The 26,936-nt window shown below is 47.8% G+C and overlaps 7 protein-coding genes across 7 annotated transcripts; 3 read left to right on the forward strand and 4 right to left on the reverse strand.

Moving 5' to 3' along the window:
• Positions 1–4,425: 4,425 nt before the first annotated feature.
• On the reverse strand, positions 4,426–6,025 carry PENARI_c060G02647 (uncharacterized protein; the record flags this gene model as incomplete). The annotated part of the gene is made up of 2 exons (XM_022637538.1): positions 4,426–5,271; positions 5,672–6,025. The coding sequence occupies 2 exons, from the start codon at positions 6,023–6,025 to the stop codon at positions 4,426–4,428; spliced, it is 1,200 nt and encodes a 399-aa protein (XP_022482600.1).
• Positions 6,026–7,587: 1,562 nt separating this feature from the next.
• PENARI_c060G11276 (class I SAM-dependent methyltransferase) lies at positions 7,588–11,538 on the reverse strand (the record flags this gene model as incomplete). Its single annotated transcript, XM_022637546.1, has 7 exons — positions 7,588–7,692; positions 7,772–7,930; positions 10,548–10,737; positions 10,798–10,921; positions 10,983–11,233; positions 11,299–11,406; positions 11,486–11,538. The coding sequence occupies 7 exons, from the start codon at positions 11,536–11,538 to the stop codon at positions 7,588–7,590; spliced, it is 990 nt and encodes a 329-aa protein (XP_022482601.1).
• A 960-nt stretch (positions 11,539–12,498) lies between these two features.
• On the forward strand, positions 12,499–13,821 carry PENARI_c060G07926 (putative salicylate synthetase; the record flags this gene model as incomplete). Its single annotated transcript, XM_022637542.1, has 1 exon — positions 12,499–13,821. The coding sequence occupies one exon, from the start codon at positions 12,499–12,501 to the stop codon at positions 13,819–13,821; it is 1,323 nt and encodes a 440-aa protein (XP_022482609.1).
• A 1,476-nt stretch (positions 13,822–15,297) lies between these two features.
• On the reverse strand, positions 15,298–17,261 carry PENARI_c060G01118 (uncharacterized protein; the record flags this gene model as incomplete). The annotated part of the gene is made up of 4 exons (XM_022637535.1): positions 15,298–15,707; positions 15,826–15,958; positions 16,014–16,696; positions 16,955–17,261. 4 exons carry the CDS (start codon positions 17,259–17,261, stop codon positions 15,298–15,300), a joined length of 1,533 nt encoding a protein of 510 aa, XP_022482602.1.
• Positions 17,262–18,668: 1,407 nt separating this feature from the next.
• On the reverse strand, positions 18,669–20,327 carry PENARI_c060G10347 (ankyrin repeat domain-containing protein; the record flags this gene model as incomplete). The annotated part of the gene is made up of 1 exon (XM_022637545.1): positions 18,669–20,327. The coding sequence occupies one exon, from the start codon at positions 20,325–20,327 to the stop codon at positions 18,669–18,671; it is 1,659 nt and encodes a 552-aa protein (XP_022482604.1).
• A 1,788-nt stretch (positions 20,328–22,115) lies between these two features.
• On the forward strand, positions 22,116–22,731 carry PENARI_c060G10339 (uncharacterized protein; the record flags this gene model as incomplete). Its single annotated transcript, XM_022637544.1, has 3 exons — positions 22,116–22,381; positions 22,440–22,629; positions 22,714–22,731. 3 exons carry the CDS (start codon positions 22,116–22,118, stop codon positions 22,729–22,731), a joined length of 474 nt encoding a protein of 157 aa, XP_022482599.1.
• Positions 22,732–24,736: 2,005 nt separating this feature from the next.
• On the forward strand, positions 24,737–25,396 carry PENARI_c060G09266 (uncharacterized protein; the record flags this gene model as incomplete). Its single annotated transcript, XM_022637543.1, has 1 exon — positions 24,737–25,396. The coding sequence occupies one exon, from the start codon at positions 24,737–24,739 to the stop codon at positions 25,394–25,396; it is 660 nt and encodes a 219-aa protein (XP_022482603.1).
• Positions 25,397–26,936: the final 1,540 nt, after the last annotated feature.

Here is a 26,936-nt window from a genome sequence, read left to right on the forward strand (position 1 = left end):
TATTATGAACAATATCAGGTGGACCGAAGCGTTGAGTCTCTACGAGGGAAAATGTACCATATTTTGCGCAAGCAACTTCGCACTGGTGCCAGATCGCCCAAGCATTCAGGCAATCGAAACCGAGCAGGAACTGTTCGTCGCTCGGTCGGCCGTAAGGCTTCATTGGCAACTCTCCCAAAAAAAAGGCCTGCGCAAAGCAACATTAAAAAATGGTTTCAAACAATCTTAACGGCCGAGCCTAGCCATATCGACAGCATTGAATCAACCAAGACGAAAGGTTGGAGACGAGGTATGAGCTGACCTTCTTCCACCGTTTGTTACAAGCTGATCATCAATCACAGGCCGCGCGATGTCATTACTCCGTCAGTCACGGCGTGAAGAAACACGATCGTCATCGCAGATTTGGGACTACGTACATCGTGTCTCTGTAGCCAGGAAGCTGAGATACCGATGCCCAGAACGTCCATGCTACCAGCAGTTCGCTGACATGCGCGTTACATTGTGATCTCCAAGCAACCATAGTAACTATCTCGATGAATTAGTGTTGTTGGATGATGCTACAACCGGAAGATGTGGCAGCTGAGCAATCAAGATGCAACATGATAGATCTCTAAGTGGTTGTATGTATGAAGCTCGTTTCAAAATATGAACAAGCATCAATCCTCGGAATCCCAACAATAGATCACAACAATAGCGAGGGAGTTACAAAGTCATGGTTTGACAAAAATTACCCCAAACACGGTGGAACATTACCGGGGTCGTCCATCAATCGCTGACCCCTGAAATAGAATTTCGATGAACCATGGAAACGGTCACTCACTCGGTGAGAGAATGCGGCTGTCATGAATGATCGACGAGAAACGCTTATCTACAAATTTCTGCCCCACTTGCTTTCTAGGTTGCTCGTGATTAAGTCCTACAGCCTAAAAGGAAAGTCCAGAGAATTGGCATAGAATCACCAGTCTCAACCTGCTCATGTACATGACATTGGACCAACGCAGTATTAGAAAGATTCTCTATCGCTAGAGACATGATCAAGATGCGCAGGGATGTTTGAAATAAGGTTAGGGACCGCAGGAGGGCCGGCCCACAACGTCGATCCATGTCCGGGAGCCAATCGGTTCCTCGGGTTTAGATCTCGGTTTTAGTGCAAAAACCGGAGATATTTTTACATAAGCGAATGTGGTCTGTCTATGATTGGCATAGTTTCTACAAGACATCTGCTAGACATATCAGACTAGCGATCGAATTGGGTAGATGGAGAGTATTTGTTGGGCTCAAAGAGAGTATAAGCATCAGGGGAAGGTGCAGGACAGAAGACAGCTTCTAGAACGTTCTACAGACCAGATAGACAAGGAGCAGCTTGCCACTTGACAGGAGAACTTACTCTCTTGTGACGGCAACCAGGAAAACATAACCGCGGATCGGGATTTAGCCTACCATTCTGTTGCCAGAATTCCGCGTGATATTCCAAATACCTCACCTGCCTCGACCGTACCTCGACCGTACCTCCCAAGCAACAAAGCTGTGTTCCATCGGACACTGACGGCCATCAGGCTTGGGCTTGTGGATCGTGTCTAGACCTTTGCAAGTCCTTTCAATTTCTCCTCTGGGCCACAAATAGAACCTCCTTGATCTACTGTCCCGTGGGTCGTCGCTCGGATCTGCATCGCACCCCGTACCTGCGTCTGTCTAAATTCGCGCATGGTGTTTGATTTGTCCGTCGGGTGCTATTTGTATCCAGAGACTCATCAATGTGATAGTAGCGTTGCAATCTTGCGAGGGGGTGGCGATCACGAGAACCTAGCTCGTTAACCTTGGTTGCAACAGTTCACATGGTTGTCCTGGAAACTAGGCTGAGTTTCCTACGGAAGGCTCTCCAATAAGCTCTGGACGTTTGTCATGCCGCCCCAAAGAAAGGCAACCTTCATCCCGAGTTTGGAGTATGTCAGTGTCTGTGCGGCCAGGGAGTACAGTTGAATTCGAAAACAGATTACCCCTTGGAGACACGCTTTCTTTCCCAGCGCCCCACTTCGATCGCGCTAAGCCTAATCCGATCAATGGATGTCCCCACTATATATCTCTGATAGATTACCGGAATTACTGTACTTACAGATTCCGGCACCGTGCAGACCATAAGTTGCCGTGGCCATACACTAGAATTCGAAAGCAGATCACCCTCTAGACAATGACGCTTTCTTAGTCGGTGTGTAGTAGAAACTATGCTATTCCGTTTAAGTACGGCGTAAATAATTCAATCTTAAGAAGAGATCATTTTTATTCTAGAACAACCGCATTACGTAAAGTACCGTAACTTACTTGACAGGGAGTTCCTATTCACTCCTACCTCAGTGCCCCTCCTCACCCTGACATTCATCCATTCATCAGTACTATGAGAAAGCTGCTTAAATCTTTATGTAAAATTGCGAAGCTGTCGTCGTCAAATCTACACTTTATTAGTAAAATGGCACAAAGTCAGTCACTACTGCGTCCACTCTTTAAGCGCGGAACTTGTTTAATATATGGAATGAATAATTAAACATGCCCCCCTAAACTCGGTGTAAACAAGTCATCTCGTCCAAGGCCTTGAACCACTTCTTTTGTGTCCTCTTTCTTGAATTCTGTTATCAATCTTCGTAGCCTCTTCAATAAGACCAGAAAGAGTGTCCGGGCGGTCTCTCATGCATAAAATGTCTTTGACATCATCTTTCAGTCCATTTTCAAAGAGAGGGATTAACGACGCGTCGTTCCATTGCAGAATGTGGGCGATGTCCAAAAACTCAGATACGTATGTGCTGATCGACCCCTTTTGGCAGATTTGGAACAATCTGATCTCAGCCATGCGCCGTGTATGCTCTTCCTGGACCTTAGCCATTCGTTGCTCAAATTCTGGGCCTGCCATCTTTGGTTCAAAGAAAAAAACCCGCAGATCTTGAGTTTCAATGCGATTGATGAATTTTAGCCACGTGCGATATGTTGAATTAATCTGTGATGCTACCGAAAGTATGTGAGTGAGAGTCGACTGGAGATGGAATGCTTCATATATTCCTATCTTCACCGTACGTGGGATGGCTTCAGGGAAGAGAACGTACATGCGATATGTAATGCCGTAAGATTTGTAGTATAGCTTGAAATAAAATTAATCTGATGGCATAAGATTCGAAGTACAAACACTCTGCTGCTTAGATTCGAAAAAGAAAGCGAACAGAGAGGAAGAAGGCCGCGTGAGCTCCCCAAGCCAACTACCCCGCACTTGAAGTACATTACAAAGATCCATTAGGCGATAGATTTCAATACGTTCTATACTACGATACCGTGAGTCAGGGTCTAATTTTAGATACTAACCTCATACGCTTGGCATAGTTTTTGGTATGCACCGACAAACAAAGCGTCAGTGCCTGGAGGGTGATCTGCTTTCGAATTCTAGTGTTTGGCCAGCGGCGACTAAGACCAAAACTGGACCCTGTGATTACGGTAGCTTCGGTGATCTGCCAGAAATACATCAAGGAGAGATGGTGGGATTTTCCCTGGCCGAATTCAGTTTAGCGCGATCTGAGTGGGGCGCTGGGAAAGGAAGCATGTGTGTCCAAGGGGTAATCTGTTTTCGAATTCTACTGTAGAGATTCTAGTAAAGACAACTTTAGCTGGCTGCGAGTAGCCAGGAAAGAAACAACATTCAGCGGCGCGGGGCCAAGGATGAACAGGATTGATTCGAGCGAGACCAAAGGATCCTCCAGCCAACCGCAGGTACAGTCCAGCGTTTCTGTCAGCCAGAAATTTTTCAACCTATTATTTCGGCATCTGTTGAAGCGCTTCAACCCTGATGAAAGGGACGGTGAGCGTGGCTAGAACAGGCAGATGTAGAGTGCCACCGCGTTGAGCGATTTAATTGCAAACTCAATGATGTGTAGGAATCATATTTTTGCGGCGTTGCTTTCTTCCAACAGTTGAAAGTGGTTCACCGTACCCAACGCACGATTTGAGAGAAATGATCCCAGGTCGAAACTTGAGTCTATAGGCCACAAAGTCTCCAGACACCGTTTCAACGTCGTTCAACTTGCTTCAACGCCAACCAAAGGACTGTGATTCTCGCTACCCTCGGCGCAATGGTTCCTTGGTAGAGACTTGACCGAAAAATTATAAAAGGGGCCGGATTCCCAGCCCAAAATTCTCAGGACTTCCATCCTCACACTTTGGTCCTCGCACTTTGATGCATCATAGTGTCCCTCTCTTGCCTGCGGGCTTGAGAGCTTCCGTGACCACGGCTGTCGCTGCCACGAGCCCGGCGAGTGTAAAAAGGTGCTTCGCAGGATAGGTCTGCGTGAATAACAATCCTCGCAGGGAGGTGCTGCGAAAACAAGACTACCTCGCAGGATAGGTCTGCGTCAACAATAATCCTCGCAGGGAGGTGCTGCGAAAACAAGACTACCCCGCAGGATAGGTCTGCGTGAACAACAATCCTCGCAGGATGGGCTCTGCGTGATCAAGTGTGCCTCGCAGGATGGGCTCTGCGTCAACAAGTGTGCTTCGCAGGATGGGCTCTGCGTTACCAAGTGTGCCTCGCAGGATGGGCTCTGCGTTACCAAGTGTGCCTCGCAGGATGGGCTCTGCGTCAACAAGTGTGCTTCGCAGGATGGGCTCTGCGTCAACAAGTGTGCTTCGCAGGATGGGCTCTGCGTGACCAAGTGTGCCTCGCAGGATGGGCTCTGCGTCAACAAGTGTGCTTCGCAGGATGGGCTCTGCGTGACCAAGTGTGCCTCGCAGGATGGGCTCTGCGTCAACAAGTGTGCTTCGCAGGATGGGCTCTGCGTTACCAAGTGCGCCTCGCAGGATGGGCTCTGCGTTACCAAGTGCGCCTCGCAGGATGGGCTCTGCGTGACCAAGTGTGCCTCGCAGGATGGGCTCTGCGTCAACAAGTGTGCTTCGCAGGATGGGCGCTGCGTTACCAAGTGTGCCTCGCAGGATGGGCTCTGCGTTACCAAGTGTGCCTCGCAGGATGGGCTCTGCGTCAACAAGTGTGCTTCGCAGGATGGGCTCTGCGTTACCAAGTGTGCCTCGCAGGATGGGCTCTGCGTCAACAAGTGTGCCTCGCAGGATGGGCTCTGCGTCAACAAGTGTGCTTCGCAGGATGGGCTCTGCGAAACCAAGGACTCCAGACCTTCCGTGACCACGGCTGTCGCTGCCACGAGCCCAGCGATGTAAGACTTGCGCTTCCTCACAGCCAATGAGCCCTGTGATTGTAAAAATGTGCTCCCTCACAGCCAATGAGCCCTGTGATTGTAAAAATGTGCTCCCTCACAGCCAATGAGCCCTGTGATTGTAAAAGTTCGCTCAGTCATGCAAGACTTGGCTCGCCAAGGACTTGTTATGGCTCCCCAGCTATGTGCAGGCACCTCCGTGGTGCTGGGGACCAGTATTCGAGTATTCCAAGAGTATTCGATGAAGCAAAGACCTGCCCAACAGTTTTTATAGTCTGTCTCCTATCCGAAGAAGCACCATTGGATAGATAGAATGAATATAGATCATCCCAAAATTAATCACCAAGTCGTAACATTCAAATTGGGCTTCCCTCGTTAGCGACCCGTATTCTCACTCTTTCTGCCTTTTCCGCGGTCCGATAATCCCTTCGCTGCAATGGAAATGGCATCTTTCATTCAGGTGTAGAGTAAACAGAGATTCTGTGCGGGGATGCTTGTTTTGATGGAATGTATGTTGTGATGAGAGTTGAGAGTTGGTGAGAGTTGGTGAGAGTTGGTGAGAGTTGGTGAGAGTTGGTGAGAGTTGGTGAGAGTTGGTGAGAGTTGGTGAGAGTTGGTGAGAGTTGGTGAGAGTTGGTGAGAGTTGAGAGTTGAAAGTTGAAAGTTGGTGAGAGCTGAGAGTTGAGAGTTGATGTGTTGATGTGTTGGCGTGTTGATGTTGGCGTGTTGATGTTGGCGTGTTGATGTTGGCGTGTTGATGTTGGCGTGTTGATGTTGGCGTGTTGATGTTGGCGTGTTGATGTGGTGAAATGTGTGTAGCGAAACATCACTGTTGTAGTGAATGGTCGGGCGGTGAAGGGAGGGGTGGTCAACGTCTCATGGAGGCAGCGCGGTTTCTTGCCATGTCACCCACATTATAGAAACTTCAATTGCATTTCTTTGATTCTGCAAAGCAATTTTGATCCCTGTTGGTCACGCCTTGACTACGGCCTCCAACTCAATTGAGATGATCTAATTCAAGAATTGTGCAACTCTGATCACGCAATATACTGTACACTCAAGATCAGAACTAGTGTAGAGCCATGTGATGTGTCTTGAAAATCCGAATCATGGGTTCAATTCAAGATGATTATGCGATAGACTCAGTTTCTTGCGTCGCCAAAGAAATTGCTTGAGATGACTATTGCTAGTCACTCGAACCTATTCTACACTAGAATGCCTACATTATAGAGCGATTGCGAGAGTGAGAGTTTCTTTCTCTCGAGGTTAACATGTCATTGGTAGCTTTGGCTCGGGAATATCTGATTCGCTCCTACAGGTAGGAGCCGTCGCAAATTTGTGAATAATTCCCCGTCAGTACTTCCGATTCATAGTTCACCCAATCTCTCGTAAAAGTCCACTACAGCGATTAAGAAACAGTCGTTTTTTTCTGTGGTGCCTATTCCCGAGGCATGCAATACAGCATGCTCCGCTGCTGATATAGCATGATTGAAGTCCGATCGATTTCCAACTAGCCCTCTGGAACCAGAACTAGCAAAAACACTCTCCACGATCGCCGCTCGGGACCTGGTGATATTTGTACAGGGGTGTTCTCATCCGCCTGTGACCCTAGCAGGCATCCGCTCAAATCCCCCCCCAAGCAAATGTAACATGAGCGCTTATTGGGGTAGATAATTCGTATAGGCTGTACGGGACATTCAGAGGTCCTACAACCGGAGCCCGAGGGCTCTTGTGGTGCTGTTACAGACATCAAGCCCACCTTCACGGTGAATTGCTCAACAGTGATATGCCAGATATCGTCTTGGGCGCGATGACAAATACATCATAGATGATCAAAGCACAGTGAGCTCAGAGACGTAGAGAAATCGGCGATTTGTTGGCAAGACCTGCTTGCGCCGCCAGTTGCGATATGTTAGACGACGGTCTCAATGGACGAAGGATACTGGATAGCTAGACTGACCTGCAGCTGCAGTGACCCTCAAAGTGTATGGGCTTTGCAAATTGTGCTCGGGCTTGGATAGAAAAGCGCAGGCTTCGGCATCTAATCAACCAAGCTTTGGTCCAATAGTGAGAAAGTATACACTTCTAATAGCATGCAGGTCCGTGTATGTCCGAATGATTCGTTGCCGCTCGTTCGTACATGTCGACAAGCTCAGCAACGCGGAGAGGAAGAGGATTCAGGGGGACTCTATCAGACGTGGTTCTTGGGTCATGGGTCCTCTCTTTCGTTTGGCCGTCCTCGGTTTTGTCCATCGATTCGAAACCGACATGGCTATTGTTAGTCCATTCGGCTAGAGATGACGGCACTTTCGCCTCACATTCTCCTTGCAAGCAAACTCGACGAACAACCTCGCCGTGTACGAAAATACGACTCTAACAAGACGAAACTTCAGCTCCTCCCGGTGTCTTCATTTTCAGGCTTGAAAGACGCTAGACGCCATCCAAGGACAACGATGGTCACCCACTGGACGCCGGGGATCCAAGCCGCAAGTGGCTATCCCATGTGGGTGTTCAAATGCCGAGAGACAGACACTGCTATGCGCTCCATTGGGTCTTGCATCAGGTAGGCATACCAACGCGTGATCTGATGAACCAAATCGACTGGGAGAAGGTCGAGGTAGCGATTCGTCGATGCCACCGGTAGTCATGTGGAAGAAACAGAGCATGCGATGGTGTTGGTGCAGGGGAGGTTGAGCAGACAAGACATTTGCTCGCTTCGCATTGGTGTCTTCCTGTTGTGAGATCCGAGTCAGCAAGTATTGATCCAGCTGGACGAGGTATTGTACTTTACGTTGTTCTTGGAGAATCCCCCAAGTGTACGCTTGAAGCAGATGATAAACAAGAATCGTGATCATACCAGCTTCCCAACTAGATCACTGCCAATTCTGTTCTGCAATGCAGTCACCAATATCCCATGTTGTATCCAGGTTCGCCGCACTCTCCGGCTGTCGCTTCGAGAAGCCGCGCTGGATGAACCGACAAGTTCACAACACGGCAAAGGCGCATGACGAACTCACGTGTGACAAGAAATTGTACAGTCGTATAGGGAGACTGCTTCGTGTAGAGGCACTCCGTTGTTGAGGGCGTGAAGGCGGTGAGGAGGAGGGCAGTAGACGCGATGGAGCGCGTCGTCGTGTCTTATCTGACCTCGGCGGGAATAGGTAACTCGCCACAAGAGTTTCCGCGGGTGGCGATGGGCTGCTCCTACAACAGCATGAAGATATCAGTGGTGTTCGTGTCTGGGGCGCAGACTTGGCAGAAAATCAAAACCGGCGCAGCAGGAGGCGCGATATTCCACTCACCACATCGTGGACAACGAACGTCTGGAGCTTATACGTCCTGTTCTTGGCCCGCGACCTTTGTTTGCAATGGTCCACATAGGTAACGCTCCATGATAAAAAGCGGCAGGATCAGAAATGGTATATAAGCAATGGTTTTGCGCGGGGCACTGACTCACTTTGGTGCGCTGTCAACGGTCTCCTGTCCATCATTAACTTGTCGATCGGCGAGGTATTCCATGACTCATGTTCTGAAGGTCAATACTTCAGAAGAAGACACGGAGAAGGGCTCCGAGGTTTTCTGCGCTGGTGTATATTGGACGGAATGCACGTATTTTCGTTTCGCATCGTCTTTGGAGTCAGCTGAATTCACACAGTATCGTGCTGAGACTTACATACCTGTATGAAACCGCTCTTTTGCATCAGGGATATTCAGGGGCGGTGACAGTGAGTCCGCTGCTGTGGTGGACAGATGTTCGCAGAGATACTTTGACCAGCTAACCCCAATCTGCTTCTTTGGTCGGCTGGCATGGGTGACATAGTGGACCTGGTGGTAATCACTTTCTCAGAAGCACTTTCTAGCTTGTCGGCCCACGATGTATCCATAGGTGTCAGTACAGTGGAAATTCCAGTAGGGTTGAAGGGAAGAACTTATCAGGTTCCTCACACACAAGGCCTGCTCGACTTTGCGTAGCCAAGTGATAGTATTGTAGAACAAATTTCTGGGGGGAAAAGATGTATTTATAGGCTTCTCGGCTCCTGTCGCGACGTGCTCTACTAGGTAGCAAACGTTGAAGGACACGATGCCTATCCTAAGTGAGGCCTGTTGTAACATATACCGCAACTATTTGCAGCGAAATTCTTGGTGACATTTAGACGACCACCGAGAAAAAATGATAGACTCATGTTGAGAATGAGTGAAATTGAGTCGATTAAGAAACGTTGGCTCACCGTCAAATCTGCGGTCATCTATATTGACGCACTGGAAGCCATTCAATTTTTGACTTTACCAAAGAGCGCTCAACTTCATCACTAAGGATCATGGATCTTTTTCCTGGCCTCGCTTGAGTGTTGGTTGTCTGAGCTGTGTGTGGTTCTGTCCGTCTAGACTGCAGAAAGCGTCAGGCCACGGTCGTGCGCGGGCGCGGGTACATACTCGACCAGTCAACCCGTTGAAGCTTGCCCTTCGTTGTTGACTTGAGTCAACTTTTGACTTGTGACCAGCGTTGAAATAGATATCTTGTTTTTTACTTTTCTTTTTCAGTGCTGTAGATTTTACTCTATCTGATTTTGGGATTTCTGAGGCTTCCAACTAATGTGGAAAATAAGTATCCCTCGCATCCATGTAGATCATCTAACCCAATAACTAATTATCCCCTCAGATCGCTTGCGCTGAGCATTTTGTATGATGCCCTTTGTGCACTATGGGCATGCTTTTCATTATAAACTTTTTTGCCCGGTTGAGTCGAACACTTAATGAGCAATTCCCCATGTGAACCAGTAGTCAAAGTTTAAGCTTATGTTTATAAAGATGATCAGCTATTTGAGGGAGTGCTTTGTAAACAGCGAATAGACCTATCGACATCCTGAACGAATGACAATTCCACAGCATGGAAAAAGTAACAAATTCAGAAATGCATGACGACCACGAAACCCCAGGCATCAGAAGACTTGGTTTTATTAGGGCTTTGCCGACTCGCCCAAATATTATAACTGATCATGTAAAGCAAAATTCTATAGCTCCCCTTGAAAAGAGATTCCTTGTCACAGACACTCACGGTGAGCGGAGCTGGCAAGTAGTCTCAACATATTCCAGGCTCACAATATTTTACGAAAAGTAAATATATTCTGAAGAAAATGTTATTTTGAACCAAATGTACAACCGAGAAACCCCGTTGGTAAGATTCCTATAAAATCCGCCATATCATATTGACATTCCAACTGTAAGCTGACCGGGCTCACCACATCATCGTCAAACCTCAATCCCGTTACCATTTTGTGCCAATATCACTACAGGCGACCAGTTATAGATAACCCCCGTGTTCTGTAAAGACAATTGATAGAGAGCCACCTCTTGTTCGGTAATTGAAAGCAGCATATTCTGTGCAAGTAACCTCTTGATGCCTTGAAGGATTTCACGGAGAGCCATCAAATAAGTGTTCGTGCAGAGTTGCACTAGCTCAGGCTTAAAGTGATCGTTTTCTACTTCGAGAACGTTGAAGTTCTCTTGTCGCAAGCGGTTTGGCAAGTCTGACACCCAGCTATGGCACCAAATATTTTAGTAATTCTGACTTCATCGCCGTCGTATTGGACCAACGTACCTGTAGTCAAGACCGACCCTTTTGAATATCTCGTTCATGTTCCGCTCGAACTCTTGTGCCTCTGCACCTTTGATACGCTGGTGTACCAAATCAGCCTCTTCCCATTGTATGTACCCTCCAGGCTCTAAAGGTCCAACTGTTAGCTTCTATGATTCCTTGAATTAGTCGGCCAGACCAGGCCATACTCAAGAGGTGCTTGATGTGGCAGGCCAACGACGATGTATCACTTTCCCGCAGATTGCTCGCCCACATCCGCAGGTGCACCACATCATATTGACCATAAAGAGGTAAAGGCGGATCAGCCAAAGAGTCCAGAAGTCCCAGCGTAACGTTTTGGGGCCATAAGTCCTTTGCCGGAAATTGATCGTCGGATATGTCAAAACCATCCAGCTGAACTGTCGGTGGAAGCTGTCTTGCAAGGTCAAATATCCAGACGCTATTGGATATGCGAAGTCATTACAGGACCAGAAGCCATTTAAAAAAGGAGGTTTAAGGACTTACGCCGTCCCTGTCCCAAGCTCAGCAACCTTCATATTCTCAGTTACGGGAATATCAGGATGCAGCTCGTAGCCTCTGTGAAGTTTCCAAAGCAGGTGCTGTGCATCCAACCTGCTATTCATTAGCGCTCTGGCATACTGTAATCCTTGGATACAAATGAAGCCAAGGAAGAACATGCGTCGAAGCTAACCTAACCGAGTCCCCAATACCTCGGCCTAAAACGTATTCATCTTTCTGAGTCATGGTTCTATCTCTTGGTGGAAAGAGACGTGATCTATAGAGGCTTGAGTTAGTTTTTCAGCAGAATGCAAAATCCAATGAGAGTTTGGCTCAACGCGATGGTTGCTTTCTAGTTTCCAGAAGCCATGGCCGTCTGATGGACCTATATAACCAGACATGCCTTGGGCCTCGACAATAATTTGCAATATGATCATTACCCCAGATATCACAAGAGCATCTGCTAGAGGCCAAACTTGGAAAGCATATGACAGCATAGTGATACTATCTTTGTTAGGTTGCAGGATGATCATCTAATGGTGTCACAAAAGCTTGTACTAGATGATCAGCTGGGAAGCAAATGACAGCATATTGATACTATCTTTGTTAGTTTGCAGGATGATCATCAACTGGTGTCACAATATCTACCCCTTCGGGTAACACAAATAGCAGTCGTGCCCGAGATCAAATCCGTTACAGGCGCTATTGAACGTTTTCGAGTGGCACAGGCCTTTTTGCATCCCCATTTATCGTCCTGAATGGCTTGGAATGTATATCAAGATCGACAACACTTTTTAGCATTGCAAAGGTTTGAAAAATTGCCACCTCACCGCGATATTTGATGACGTCATTAGGTTTTGGCTACATAGACCCCAAAAGAAGAGAGATCAAATGGTCGGCCTGCGGGCGTCCACAATTGGAAGTATCGAGACTGCACTGTTGCATCACAACCCTTATTAGGGGTGTACCCATTTATTTGAGAGTGGGTTCAATAAGGAATTTGATCGACAATATACTGGTTGCTCGCTTTTCTGTGGAGGTACACGTCCGCTTAGAGTGTAGCTTTCTTAGGGGGAGAAAGGTATAAATAAGTATATAGTTGTACCGTCTGTTGAAGGTTCAAGAGCCCACACATCCTCCATTTTTGACAAAATCAACAAATGACTTCCATCAACTTGACAACTGTATACAATGTCTTCTCATAAAATGTCTATTACCTTCACCAACCAAGCCCACGCTCTGGAGACCGTCGTCTCGGTGCTAGCGAGGCACAAAACCGATGATTACTACGCATATGAACGGGAGGGAAATTGGTACATGGGCATTGGAAGTCAAGCATCCTTGGTGTTTGACTGTAAAGGAGAGACTGTGACCGTCAATACAGAATCCAGTCAAGCATCACGCCCAATGGATGGATCCTCGGTTACTGATATTGCGAGAGAATTCGTCTCCGATAACATGAAAACTGGTTGCAGGATATTCGGCCAAGCTGGGTTCAACTATGCTGCACATGTTCGTGGACAAGCATTTACATTTGGCAACTGGCCTCTACTAGCCCTGCTAGTTCCCCGCATCGAAATTCTTCTTCATCAACATACTGTTACGCTGAAGGGAATTCATGACGAAGAAGTGAAGGGCTTATATGAGTCGATCCAGCATGACACTGGCGGCCTTGGTCTAATCCGCCCTCAGAATATCCAGCCCATCGACACGCAAGACACCAAAGGCGCTTACACTGCTATTGTTGAAAGGGCTCTCTCTGACATAGCCGAAGGCCAGTACACGAAAGTCATTCCATCACGCGCTGTAGAAATCAAGTACAAGATCAACATGCCGGCTACTCTGCTGACTGGCCGGCGTTCCAACAATCCCGCACGAAGCTTCTCCTTAAACCACGCGGGCTACCAGGCTACAGGTTTTAGCCCGGAGCTAGTGATGTCAGTGGATAATGGAAGGGTGACAACTGAGCCGTTGGCTGGAACGCGATCAGCCACAGGAACAAATGAAGAAGTCGAGGAACTGCAACATGAGCTGCTAAACGACCCGAAGGAAATTGTGGAACATGTCGTATCGGTGAGAGAAGCGATTACAGAGCTTCGACGACTATGTCCACCAGATACTATCAAGGTCGAAGATTTGATGTCAATCAGAACGCGTGGCTCTGTTCAGCATCTAGGGTCTCGTGTTGCTGGGACCCTATCACCCGAAAAAGATGTGTGGGATGCTTTTAATGTCCTGTTCCCGTCAATTACAGCATCCGGAATTCCGAAGCATGCAGCTATCGAAGCCATTCAACACCTGGAGGATGAGCCACGAGAGCTCTACTCTGGCGCCGTCTTCATGATTGAAGATTTAGAATCTTTTGAAGCAGCACTGGTCTTGCGCACTGCGTTCCAGGATCAGAGTCGTGGTTGGATCCAAGCTGGAGCTGGCGTCATCTCTCAGTCCAACCCGCAGCGAGAGCTGATGGAAACTCGCGAGAAGTTGGCAAGCATTGCACCGTTCGTGATTCCGGATGTTTCAACTTGAAAGGCACATGGGTTGGGAAGTTAGCCCCGGCGTTCGAAACTGTCACTAAGGAAGGAAGGGTTGTTAAATTTAATATCTAGGATCTGATTAGAGACGGATCATTGACATTTTGCACACTATCTGTGACCTTTGATAGGCCTCGCTAATTCAGTCTCGGTCACACTGTTTCAATTGGCTGCTTCAAATTATCTTAGCGTTTAACCAAGTGTTTTTGTAAGCAGTAATCTAGGCCGTGCCTCGACTTGTCTAGTTGAGGCCAGGCAAGAGTTCAGACGGTGATCCGCAACATGTCGACATATTTGTGGAAATTGCTCTCAGAGACCCCACATGACTCGATTTGCATAAGTATAAGGAAAATTGCGCAAAAAGCGGCTGTGATCTGGCTTCCAATCCAGCGAGCTAAGAAGAGGTATGAGACAGAGTTCGAGCTAGTCGATTTCGAGGATGACGATTGGGAGCCCTTCCGCTTCCCCGGAGACAATACGATCCCCAATGGGCGGATCAGGCTACTCGAGATGTGAGCCTCCTCACCGTGTTCCCATGTATCTCGTTGGTTAAAAATGTTGTCCATGACCCTTTGACCCACTTGTCCAATTGAGGACCTCACAGAAGCTGTTTAATGCAGCAGAGCATGAAGCTAGTCAAATGACAACTAGCTTCGTCGTACCCAGAAGTCATCGACACGCTCTAGACGGAAGTCTATCGCTCATGACACTGATCGATCAAACGGCGCCACGTTTTTACAAAAACGACAGACTCGATATCGACCTGTTTTGAGGATCTCTTACCTTAAAGCCAGTAGGACGATACCAGTGTGCCAAGCTAAAACCCTGACCCTACAACGAACCCCAACTTATGTCGATAAATGCCCCCCAAATGCTCACTGCATATACGTACCTCAATCCAACCCAACCCCTGATCCTCAAGTCCTCTCTCGGAAATCGCATATGGCGTATACTGAGTGGAAGGAAGGCATCAAGGGAAGGGGAAAGAATTATAAATACCCAAATGTTGGTATGCATGAGGCGAATCAACTATTGGTGGGTTTTATTTGAATCACTAACTGAATCCCTGAGGGAACAGGAAATTCTGTATGAGCTAGTTTTACAAACAGGCTTGTTGGATTAATTCCTGCTCTTTTGCACTAGCTAAGCCAGCATCCAGACACAGGTAAACGACTGGGAAAGTCGCCGGAGTATATTAAAAAATAAGTAACTTGACTTCTGGGCTCAAAGAAAGCCTATATTCCAGACTCCACTGGTTAATCGCTTCTCGTCGTTGAGAAGTTGACACAAAGGCAAAGCACCGGAATAGATATAATTGACCCCACCGCGGATAGCATGTCTCCTGTTTTCTATGCAAATCATGAATGGCAACACAATTCAACAAAGGGGTATCATCGTACAATATAATCGTACAAACAATAGTCAAAAGAAAATCGTCGCGGGCGTCGAAACTGATTCCGGGGAGAACCACTTAGGCCGCGGGTTGTCTCTGTTCTCTCAAGTTCAAGTCATGTTTCATTTCCCCGTTGGTCTCATAGCCGGCGTGCCGAAGAGCCTGTTTGATACTGAAGGAGCTGGGAAGATTCTTGAGATCAGGCCTGAGGCGTTTGATTCTGGCTGCACGCCATCGACGCGCTTGTCGTCCTACCTGGCCCTTGCGGGGTTTGGCTAGCTTCGTTTTGCTAGAATATTCATCGGAAATGTCTTCTGGCTCGGCTCTCGTGCCCTTCGACTTTGATCTCGGTCTTCGCGCCTGGCGTGTGGGAGGGCTTATAGGCGGCGGCCCGGCGGGCAGCGGCGGGGGAGCGGAATGAACTCCGCCAACATGATCAGGTTCTGACGGCGGCGGTGGAGGCACACCGTACCAAGCAAATCTGTTTTCTGTTATGAAGACCTGGCGAAGTTGATTGCGTTCCAAGGTATTTTTCAAAATTCGCTGCAATGATCGGTCCTAGAATGCTTTTGTTCGGGCCTTGGACGAGTGCGAGGTATTCCATACGATTCTTCAAATTGGTATGGGCACTAGCGAAGGTACGAAGAATCAGGTTGATCTCGCTCGTGCCGCCGGAAATGTCGTTGTCCATATTGTTTGGATCTTCAATGGTGAGACGATCGGGGTTCCCAAAATATGTCTGTTGTGTTTCACAAGTCAGCTGATGCACAAAGTACTGTTTCAACCCATCCCACCTTGTTGAAATATCCCGGAGGATTCAAACGGATTCCCATATGATCGTATTGAAAATGATTTCCGTAGAAATTGAAGAACTCCATGAGAATGCTGCCAGGGTTGCGCTGAATATGTCTGTGGGGCAGATGCTGGAGTAGACTTGTGACCAAGCAAGTGACAGAGAAGCCTCCCAGTCCACCCGTCGAGACTTCGTTGAGGCCACGGATCAGCAAAAACTGCTTGATCACTGACACAATGACCGGCATTATCGGGAACTGCTCCTTCCAGTTTTGGAATGTCCCGTTGGCGATCAACCCACTATGGTTGTCAAAGGACATATCAACACGCAGCCCAGTCACCCTGTCCACGAACTTTAGGATCGGCACCCAAGCATGTGCAATGCACTCAATTGAGTTCGGAACAGCGATATTGGTGCTTTTCAGGAAGCCCGAAATTGCGTGTATATGTCCTTTCCTTTCGCCAAATGAACGCACTCCTTTGCGTCTGAAAGTGTCTGACAGTAGCAAGGTCAATATCGGCAGTAGGCAGAGAGATACCAGAGACAAAAGAGCCAAATGCATGGATTTCAATGCCAGCGTATCGACTTTGGATGCAATATTCAAGCGTTCGACGAGATCTCTGCGGCCAATGTTTTCAATTTCCTGTGTCTTGGCCCAGTCATAGAATCTGAGAATCTCGTGATCTAACCTAGTGTGGGTTAGAAAAGGAACTACTCAATAGCGATCGAGAGGACAGAGAGAATACTGACTGGGGTCCTATGTGTAAGGAAGACGGAGTGGATTCAAGCCAAGACGTGCCCAGCTCTTGAGACAGTGGTCTCCACTCATTTATAACGGAACCGTCGTAGTCGTACTTGCTTGCAGCCTTGCCGGTATTTTACAATGGCGTTTGATTGCGCCCCCACGGGTTCGCTTTCGACTGGGATTGGCAGAATACATACTTTCCTGGCCTGCTGGCCCTTTGAGGGCGAGGCCGGAGGTGTTCTCGGGAGCGTTGCTCTGAGGTTCTGATTCCGAGATAATTCCGAGGGAAATGAAATCAAAGTTCTCCCTGAGTTCATCTGTCTCATCTGCCTTCGCTACATTGTCAAGTCTCGCTTTGCGAATCAGCTTGACAACGTCGACCTTGTTATTCGTTTGTTCGCTTGGTGGGGGTAGCGCAGTGTATGGATCCGGGTTGGGCCATCTCAGAGCAGAGGAGCAGGGGGGTGGAATTAGCGTAGTGTCTTGGGCTCCATCAAGACCCATTGCGCGCTTCTTGCGTGGTCGCTCAGTGTCGGAGTCAACATCGGAACGTGTCCACTTGGGCCCCTTCGCTATCGCTCAAGGCAGATAAGGAGGCGAACTTGAGTGGAAGTTTGGTTTGAGTTTCATCTTGGATTTTTTCCGGTGTGATTTCCCTATTTCTAGACTGCAGCGGTCGGTCTGCAGTGGGAGGTGGCCGGTAGCGGAATCCGAACTCGTGTTTTGGATTTGGGCGCGAGCCACGGTAGTTTGAAATTCCTCTGAAACTGAAATGGCGGCATTCTGAGGAGTTTCAGGCAGCAAGAATAACGCAGGCGGAAAGAAACGAAACGACTCTTGGTGAGTGAACGAGAATTAGATGCGTAAAGTATTGCCAATGATGAAGGCGGGGGGGTTGGGGTTGGGGGGGCTCGACCAAATTGGATGGGTGGAATGAAAGCAGAATGATTTCTAGTGAGTGTAGAGGCTGAGGCTTGCGATTGATTTTCAATCCACCGTTAGTAATGTTTGGCGTGATGCAAAGTTTTCCCCAGCACAGTAAAGCTGCTGGAAATCACGTCTCCCCACAGGCCCTGTTTCAGTTCCACGATGTATTTGATAGATGTTAGTACAGTGGAAGTTCCAGTAGGGGCCAAAGGGAAAAACTTATCAAGTGACTGCTTGACTTTGCAGAGTCAAATGAATTGATCGTAGAGCAAATTACCGGGGGTAGAGGACGTATTTATAGGCTTCTCGCCTTCTGTCACTTGCAAGCTGGGTAGGAAACGTTGAGGGAAACTTATCCCTATTGAGGGTTGTTAAAAGCCATATTTTCTTTTCCCGCAACTATTTGCAGCGACACTTTTGATGCCTTTAGCTGCTCAGCGAGAGAGACAAGTAAGAGTTGTGTTGAGAAAAAGAGAAGACTGAGTCGGTCAAGAAACGTTGGCTGACTGTTGAATCCTTCACGGCCCTCTTAAATTGAGGCTTTGTGGGAGATATTCAATCCGCAATGACAAGCTCTTTTCTTTTCTGATCAGCTCATCTGTGAGCGACTCAATGTTAGATCACCCGCCAGTTGTGCCTACAATTTCCATTTAAAAGGTCAAAATATTCTGCGAGTTAACTCACTATCAATGAAAGTACCGCCTGCCATGTCACCCTACCCTTAACCTGTCACCGCCTGTGCAATAACCCTGATTTACCGATAGCGTAATTCAAGGAGAAGATTTGACCTAAATCTGCACATTGGAGGGTGTTTATAGGTACAAGCGAGCTACTCTTGTAGAAGTAAGAGAACGAAGAGATCATAATATTGTCAAGCGCGTTTATGACTATATTCAGGAGAGATGTGCGTGAACTACATAATTTGTTGGAGCCCCGGACGCTGAAAAAATGAATCCAACAAAGCAATAACAGCCGACCTGTAGTTCAAGGCCAAGTGCAAAAGTTGCCCTCCTCATCCAAGTGACCTTCAAGGTAGAGCGCAATTCTACAGTCGGAAGCTGCTTCAATCGCCCTTTTCACATCACTAGCACATTTTGCCCGAGTGTCCCTGTAGAGACGCTTGACAACCTGTTCGTGTCCATTCCGAGCTGCTTTGCATAACGCCGTGTCTCCGAATTTGTCAGTAGCGGTAACATCCAGCCCATTTTCCTCCAGCAAGAGATTTATAATAGCCAAATGGCCATGGTAAGCGGCCAAGGAAAGTGCAGTGTCTCCCATATAAGTTTTGAGATTGAGGTCGGGGGGTGTTGTGTATTCAAGGAGTAACCTTGTAACTTCCGGGTATCCCATCTCGGAGGCAACACAGAGAGGCGTGCTGTTCCAAAATTGCTGATTGACGTCGATGGTATCAAACTGAAGTAATCGGCGTACAACTTCCACATGACCCTCTTTGGCGGCATGGAACAGTGGAGGGGCCTGTTGCACGTTCACTTGTATGTCTCCCCTTGCAAGGAAGAGTTCCACCATGCGTAAATCACCATTGAAAGCAGCGTAGGTGAGGGAGGGCCATCCCTGGTCGTCGCGAACGTTAGGATCTAGATCCTCCTTGGCGAGAAGGACACATGCGATCGGTATATTTCCCGTTCTCGCCGCATGGTGAAGAGCTGTCCTGCCAATTTGACCGGCCATGTTGACGTCCACATGATCTTCTGCGAGAATCTGCAGGGCTATAGCTGTGTGTTTTGCATCTGCAGCTAAGCAGAGTGCTGTTGCCCCATTAACATCTGGGGCATTGATATCCACAGCACCATAGGCTAAAAGAAGCCCTGTGATCGACTTATTGCCATATTCTGCTTCGATGTGGAATGCGGTTCGACCGTAACTGTCTCTTGCGTTGGAATCTATACCGCATTTGGCTAGCAGACACTTGGCTACCGACGTGCATCCATACTTTGCTGCGACGTGGAGAGCAGTGCAGGACTCTCTATCCGTTGCATTGACGGAAACCTCTTCATAGGCGAGCAATTGTTGGACTACCTCCCTGTCACCGTTTTTCGTGGCTTGATGCAACAGGCTCTGACCATCTCTATTTCTAGAATTGGGATCTGCGCCATGGGCAAGGAGTAAGGCGATGATATCATGAAGGCTTGCCTGTATAGCCTGACGGAGCAGACGGTTTCTGATAGTGACATCGTCCAGTAAGGTCTTTCTTGAATTGGAATCTGAATGAAGGAGTAACAGCCGGGTAATTCTCGGGGTTTTCTTGGCAATAGCAAGGCTGAGTGGCGAAAATCGTTTGTAATCTGGCGTTCGTATATCGCTGCCCCGTTCCAGAAGGACTTGCACCAGGTTCTCATCCCAGAATGCGATGGCGTACCAAATAGCAGACCGGTTCTTGATATCCGTTATATTCAGACATGGATTAAAATCCAGTAAAAGTGATGCAGTAGACAGAAGACTCCTTTCAATGGCATATACGAGTGGGGTCTGCCTGCGCTGATCTTGCCAATTGATATCCGCTCTCTTGTCGAGAAGAAGCGTGCGAATAATTGTCTCGTTCTTAGTGCGCATTGCATGAAAAATTGGTGTGCGAGATCTATCGTCCGTAGTGTTGGCGTCCGCTCCGTAGTCGTCCAACATCATTTTTACAAACTTCGATTTGCCTCGGCGGACTCCCCAAAATAAGGCAGAGCTGCGTTGGTGTCGGACGTTGAACGTGTACAGATAGTCGAGGAAAAGGTCATTCGCTGCGTGATTGAGACAAGCCAGTGCAAACAAATCTCTGGCTTGATCCAGGCTCTCCGCTATGCAAAGAAGCATTTCAACGGGAAGATCGCGGTAAAACATCTATCCGTTACGTTAGTACTAACTCATGCACCACGTCGTGTAGTAACTAGTGGAGGCGGGCATACTCACATTGAAATGTTGGGGCTAAGAGGAGCTGAGTACGGCTTGGTTCGAGTGGAATTGGCCTGGTGGGTGACTTGAATAGAAAACTGAGAGATGGAAGAGAATGCTTAACTGTCTTATATTTTTCAGAAGATATATGTTGTGGCAATCTGTCTGAGCTCAGGGTTCAGGATGAGTTCTTGTTCCATAGAAAATTTAATGGGAAAAATTCAAGAACGAATTAGGCTCCCGGGAAGCAGTATTAGCTACCAGGACCCCTACCATGTGAGTACACACGGTTCAAGCACGGTGGATCTCGGGTTGAAAAAAAGATTCTGAGTCGCCAATAGATGGCAAGGCCATAGGTTTCCCGGCGTACGTCAGGCCCTCCCTGATATATACCTCGTCATTAATGCGAGGGATTGCTACCTCCTGGAGCAGCCAATCGGGCTCCCAGGAGCGAGGATCTTGTACGTGATGGTCTCACGCATACATAGAGGTTGATAGTGTCTCGGACCAACAATCTTCATCGAGGACAACTATAGCTGACGGTAGACAAGCCGTGGCGCGAGGAAGCAATAGAGAGAAGCTTCCTCGCGTTTAGGGAGACCCATATGTGGAACAAAAATGGGGGCGTACCGAGTCATAGGCACCGTTAAGCAGCGATATGAGGTGCAGGATTATTCAGGTGCTCACACACCGTATGCACCACGTGGGTCCCGCGCAGGTCATATCTCCGTCCGTATGCTTCACGTACAGGGCTAGGTGGCTCCTAGAACCTACTTATTTGCTCCCAGAAACTTTCCAGAGGCCTCCAGGGGCAAGAGAGCTCCCAGGGCCAAGACAGTGTGTTCCTAGCACACATAAAACCACCGACAGGGACGTGACCGATACGTGATAATGATGATGGATAGTCCTAAAGCTACATAGGATTTGCTGTGGCTATGGTATTTCCAGAGTCTCCGTTTTGAAGAATTTACGAACACCAAGTTTGATGGATGTTTACACAGAGCAGATCGTTGGTCGACGGCCCCGCAGAGGTGTCCGATGTCTTGGGAGTAAACCAGCTCCTGGAATCACCCTGAGCTCCCAGATTCTGCTATCTTTTTAATAAGTGGCATTAGGTGCTCTATGATTGGATCGGTCGCTGCATATACCATACTAGTGCACTTCGTGGAAGAGCGTTTGACCCGGATGTCACATCGTGGGCGAAGAAATATATAAATACTTGCTTCCCGTCCTACCATTTCCATGTCTTCTCTCCGTGATATCCTACCACATATTCTCCCACAAAGTAGCCCCTCATCGCTTGACCCAAAATTCAAGTGTTTGTGATCTCTTCCGACAATGCCGATCCCTCTCACTTTAGAGAACCGTTATCTCCAAGTGGGGGTCAACTATGGTAACATTTATCCATGTACCGAACCAAGACCAGTCATTCACCCCCAAGACAATTTGATTTCAAGTTCGGAAAAACGTATCGATGCTGCTACAGCAACAGCTCTGGATCATGCTTTGAACAAAGCTCAAAGATGTCTAGACATGGTTCAGCACACAGCGTCTCAGAATACCCAAGTTGTTGGAGTTGCGGAACGCCTTGGCAACCTGCTTCTGAACCTGCACGGCCTCAACGCTAAGCAATGGGGCTCTCTAGACGGTGGTGTGCTATCCAATGTCTTTTCACTCTTATATTGCTGCATCGCGGAATGCTACGAGCTCGAATCTACTCCGCTAGCAATGTCGTCGCTACGCGATGGCCTTGCCGCCTGCAATTTGGCTCTTCAATGTGTGCATGGCGCAGCTTTGATGTATGTCTTGAAATCTCCATCTCCTGCTTATCATAATTCTAACCAAATCGCTTTTTAGAAACCAGGACAACAAGCGATCAGTATCTTCACAGCAGCAGAAAGTCACGGAGGCCATAGAAGAAGTGGGCAACAAAAGATTCGAAAATGCGAACGGAATGAGCCCAGCGATACACCATTCTCAGGCGGTCCTCAATTTGTTGAAGGACACTCGTGAGCCAGGTGCTGCGGCGGCATCTGGCGACATGCATGTGAGATTCGGCGGAGGAAACCGCCGTGGTATTCAAGTCGCTCAGTATCATGGAAGCATGGGACACTTAACCTTTCCTCTCTAGGAGCCCCAGCAGATTTGATGAAATTTTGTATGATGTGCATCTGGATATATACTACTCTGGAAGTCTATTTGCTGTTTATACGGACAGACACAGAAAATGCGCATAAAACAAGGAAATTTTCACTTTTTCCTAGACTTCATTTTTCCCCTAGCCTTCAGCCATGAAAAGAATCAAGGCCAAGCAAATTGATATCTGTGCGTAGTTTACAGGGAAAATCGTTACCATGTTCAGCGAGAGGAGAGTTGTTGAGGGTTTCCTTGCTATAGGGCTCAGGGGACATCATGATCAGATGTCCGCTGACCGCCCGTAAGACGATCGTCTCCAACAATAGAATATATTTGATGAGCATCATAATGGTGGCAGGCTCGGTTGATCTTCGCTATATTGGAGCACCACTTGACGGATCGAATCCCACGTAGAGGTCTAAGAATTTGGAAGTCGAGGAGACGTTTAATTTATATAAGATATGCAGCAAGACACAACACCAACACTGTTAATTCATTGAAATCAATGTGAAAAGAAAGCTGATGTGAGTCAATCAGAGACTTATTTAGAATAGTGACGCCACATATAAATGCTTATTCGTAGCTCATGAGCCGGATAGACGAGTGGATTGAAAGCGAAGCAGGTCAAACCAGTGGCAAGAAACAGCGGCAAGAAACAGTGGTGATAACAAAACAGCAATGAGAAATTGGAGTGAGCCACGAAGTGGAAACAACGTGCCCAGCTTAATTAAAAGAGGGTTGCAATCTTAATAGTGCGTCCGAAGATGATCATCTCCATAACCAACTTAAGTTAACGTTATGCCTGATTTCATCCATGATCGTAAGGCTCTTAACGGCCTTACTAAGCCCCCTAGTTACTCCTTTTTTTACTCTGCACCTTCTATTTTTCTCAGACTACACTCTCAAGTGTCAAAATGAGGTGTGGTACTTTACAGTACTTTACTTACAATAACTCATCACGTATCAGACATTTTCGTCAATATTGGCCAGTTGATGTGTTACCCCGATGGTGCGGCTTTGTTCCTGGTCTGCCCCACACTCATATCACAACATGATGAACTGAGCACATTAGGAATGCAAATTCTAGTTTGGCGCCGACATTTTTTGCTCCTATGAGGTGGATTGACAGTGTACTGGTGAGTCAATTAAACGATATTGGAGGGCTCAATGGTAACTCACCAGAGTCAACGAAGCTAGAGGGAAACGTGAAATCAGACCACGCAGTACAGTATAATGATCAGAGAGTTCGAATCTACTGTGTCTGGGACGCTAGAAATCTTGGAATCAACTCTTGTTGTAGGAATATTTGAGATGCTGTTGACATCATTTGCATTAGGAGCATCATAAAGGTAGCCCGTATTGACGCAGTTTTCTGCATCTTACTTACTCGTATCTTGATCATGTCAAGACTATGGCCAATGCCGAAGTACACATGCGCAATTGCCGTTCTTTGCACGTCCATGGTCAATTGTGGTCTGCTTTCAATACAAATTGAGCCTAGGAGTTTCTGTCGTTGTCAATAAATTTGTATGCAGCGCCGGTTCTCTACAGGCTCCTTGAAAATACATCGACGATACCCAATATTTGCCGGTAATATGTCTCGGAAACATAGCAAATCTCTTCCCCTGTTGTTGCCGGCTCAGCCTTTACCAGAGCTTCATGTTCAGCATGATGATACAAATTTCTCAGCCGCCAAGCCGCCGACCCCAGCGACCAATCCTTTCCATTACCTGGACTCACAGGTCCTGCCAAGCTGGTCCGACCTTGATGACAGCATATGGAAGGCTAACCGCATTGATGCTGCTTCGCTGCAACGTGACAATTGGGCAGAGCATGGAGTAATCCAGGTCTACTACTGTTCCCCGGTTTCTCATCATCATACACCGATCCCGCTCAGGGACCATGGCATTCCCAACCTCTATCTTTCTCGGGAAGCAGACCATTCCCTTGAATCGACCTCCATACTTTGCCCGCCACCATTGAGGCTTTGTCAGTTGCGACGAATTGACTCAATCTCAATGTCCAATGTAACTGAACGGCTGCCGGGGGCTGATTTCTCGACAATGCAAACTATCGACCCTGCGCTGGTATTTCCGAATACTTCGACAACTACTTCTGAACCCTTAGATTTTACAGCAAATCTCGACGCGGCTGCTGAAGTCTGTCCCATCCCCTCTGGTACCGGTATCTTCCCTTGGTTTCTTGATCAACCACCAGGGCACTCCCAGATAGTCCATGACAAGAGCGCGTGTATAAACGATCCTTCACTGCCTGTCTGCCACGTCCATGGCAAGCAACCGGATCATAAATTGGAAGTCAACGACCAGGAATTTGATATGCACAAGCGAAAATTCAAACGCAACATCATTGGCTGCAGGATGGGCTTCAAGCGTCAGGACCACCTCGAGCGCCATACAAGGAGTCACTCGAAGGAAAAGCCCTATATCTGCTGGGTGCCTGGATGTCACCGTGCCTTTTCACGCCGCGACAACCTCAAAGTCCATTTTACGAAGACACATGCGAGACCCGGTGGTCGCAACCGTTATGTCGCTACCCTCGACGAGACGAGCCCCGACTACGATCCAGATTTCCGTGGCCAGCTGTCGTTTGACGGGCGCCCACTCAGATTTTCAGCACCTACTAGCACCCTATCTGAAGCTAAGCTTCGGCAACCATGACTTTGTGCAATAATGGAAATCAATGTCAGGATTTTTTAGATAACAAGCGAACGAGACTAAGTAGCCTGAGTAGATCCCCGTCATCCCAGGTGGTCTCCTTACGATGTAGCTAGTGCCGCTTCTATGGCAACACCCTGTCGCTGTGACAACAATCAAGCTTCTCGGCCCTTGCTTGTGCCTATGAGAATGATAATTGTTGTGATATGAGGCTGGTGCAGATCAGGAACCAAGCCGCACCATCGGAATAAATCCCGAGGTGTCTATACGAAGAAACAAGTTGATTTCCAATCAACTTGATATTCTCATTGTATATATGGCCTCATGTTTCCCTCTTAATAAAACAATCAATTATTCCTCTGAACTACAACAATAATTCATCAAATTTGCCTGGAAGACACGAAGAAGGAAGCTCAACGACAGCTTCAAGAGTGGAGAGATGGCGGTGAGGTGATAGAGATCTCTCTCTGCAGTGCTTCAATAAACAAGCGCTGGTGTTGTGGGATTGTAGACGGGTATATCTCACCGGGGATATCTCAACGTTGACGGATACCCGGTGAGGCGGCCATACGACCGACGGTGATCTTTCGTTAATCCTGGTGAGAGAAAACCAACGCTTCACGAATATTTAGTACATTACACGTTTCTCTTTCCTTTAATAATTGACATCTGGTTAGCTGGTCCTCTCTCTGCCACATTGAAAGAAATTATTGGCCTTCGACATTATATAAACCTCCAGCAACCCTGCACTGCCAGTTCAAACGCTCCTGCCACTTCCCCCACAACGACTAGACTGGGAAAAAATTGAATCAGATGGATGGACCCGGTCAAGGTGGTTCGTATAACTCGATTTCACGGCGTGCCTGTGCTCACAACAGACTAGATAGCGACTTCGATCTCGATCTTCACGCAATCTGGCAAGAGTCTTCTTGTATACCGGCGCCGCCTCCATGTCTTTGCGCTGATCACGAAGACCCTGGGCTAGACTTTCCGAATGTATTAAAGTCTGTGACACACGAGGGACAAGGATCCCCCTTGGTCGAATGCTTCTTCCACCCCAACAACGATAACCAGTCGGGCTTCAAGTGGACGGGTCCAGATCCTCTGTCGTTCGCCACTCAAGCTGATGACCTTTTCCTTTACATGTCAGCGTTCTTTCTTTTTAAAGAGGTCTACTGGGTAGAGTTGAGGCTTGCAAGATTTCATCAGTTAACCGGCGAGACGGTGGGAGAGCATCTGTTCTTCCTGCCCCGTGTTGAAACGGCCATGGGGAATCTACGCCGGGTGCGTGGACAGATCCTGGACATCATATCCCTAGCTACTCTGGGAGTGACACCCATCTGCTTCCAATTATCTTTGTGGCCACGCACAGAACCTCTACCGTATTCTGGTCACTCTACCTTGTCCCCGCTAGCGACACTACCCACGACGCCATCCCTGGATCCGTCGTTATTTGTACATAATCTCCTGGAAAACTATAAATGAATTCAACGCAACTCGTGTGATAGTACTTGTGTTTCAATTGTTTGCCCGAGCGACGTCC

The sequence above is a fragment of the Penicillium arizonense genome, assembly GCF_001773325.1.
Source record: "Penicillium arizonense strain CBS 141311 chromosome Unknown PENARI_contig060, whole genome shotgun sequence".
Classification (NCBI taxonomy): Eukaryota; Fungi; Ascomycota; class Eurotiomycetes; order Eurotiales; family Aspergillaceae; genus Penicillium; species Penicillium arizonense.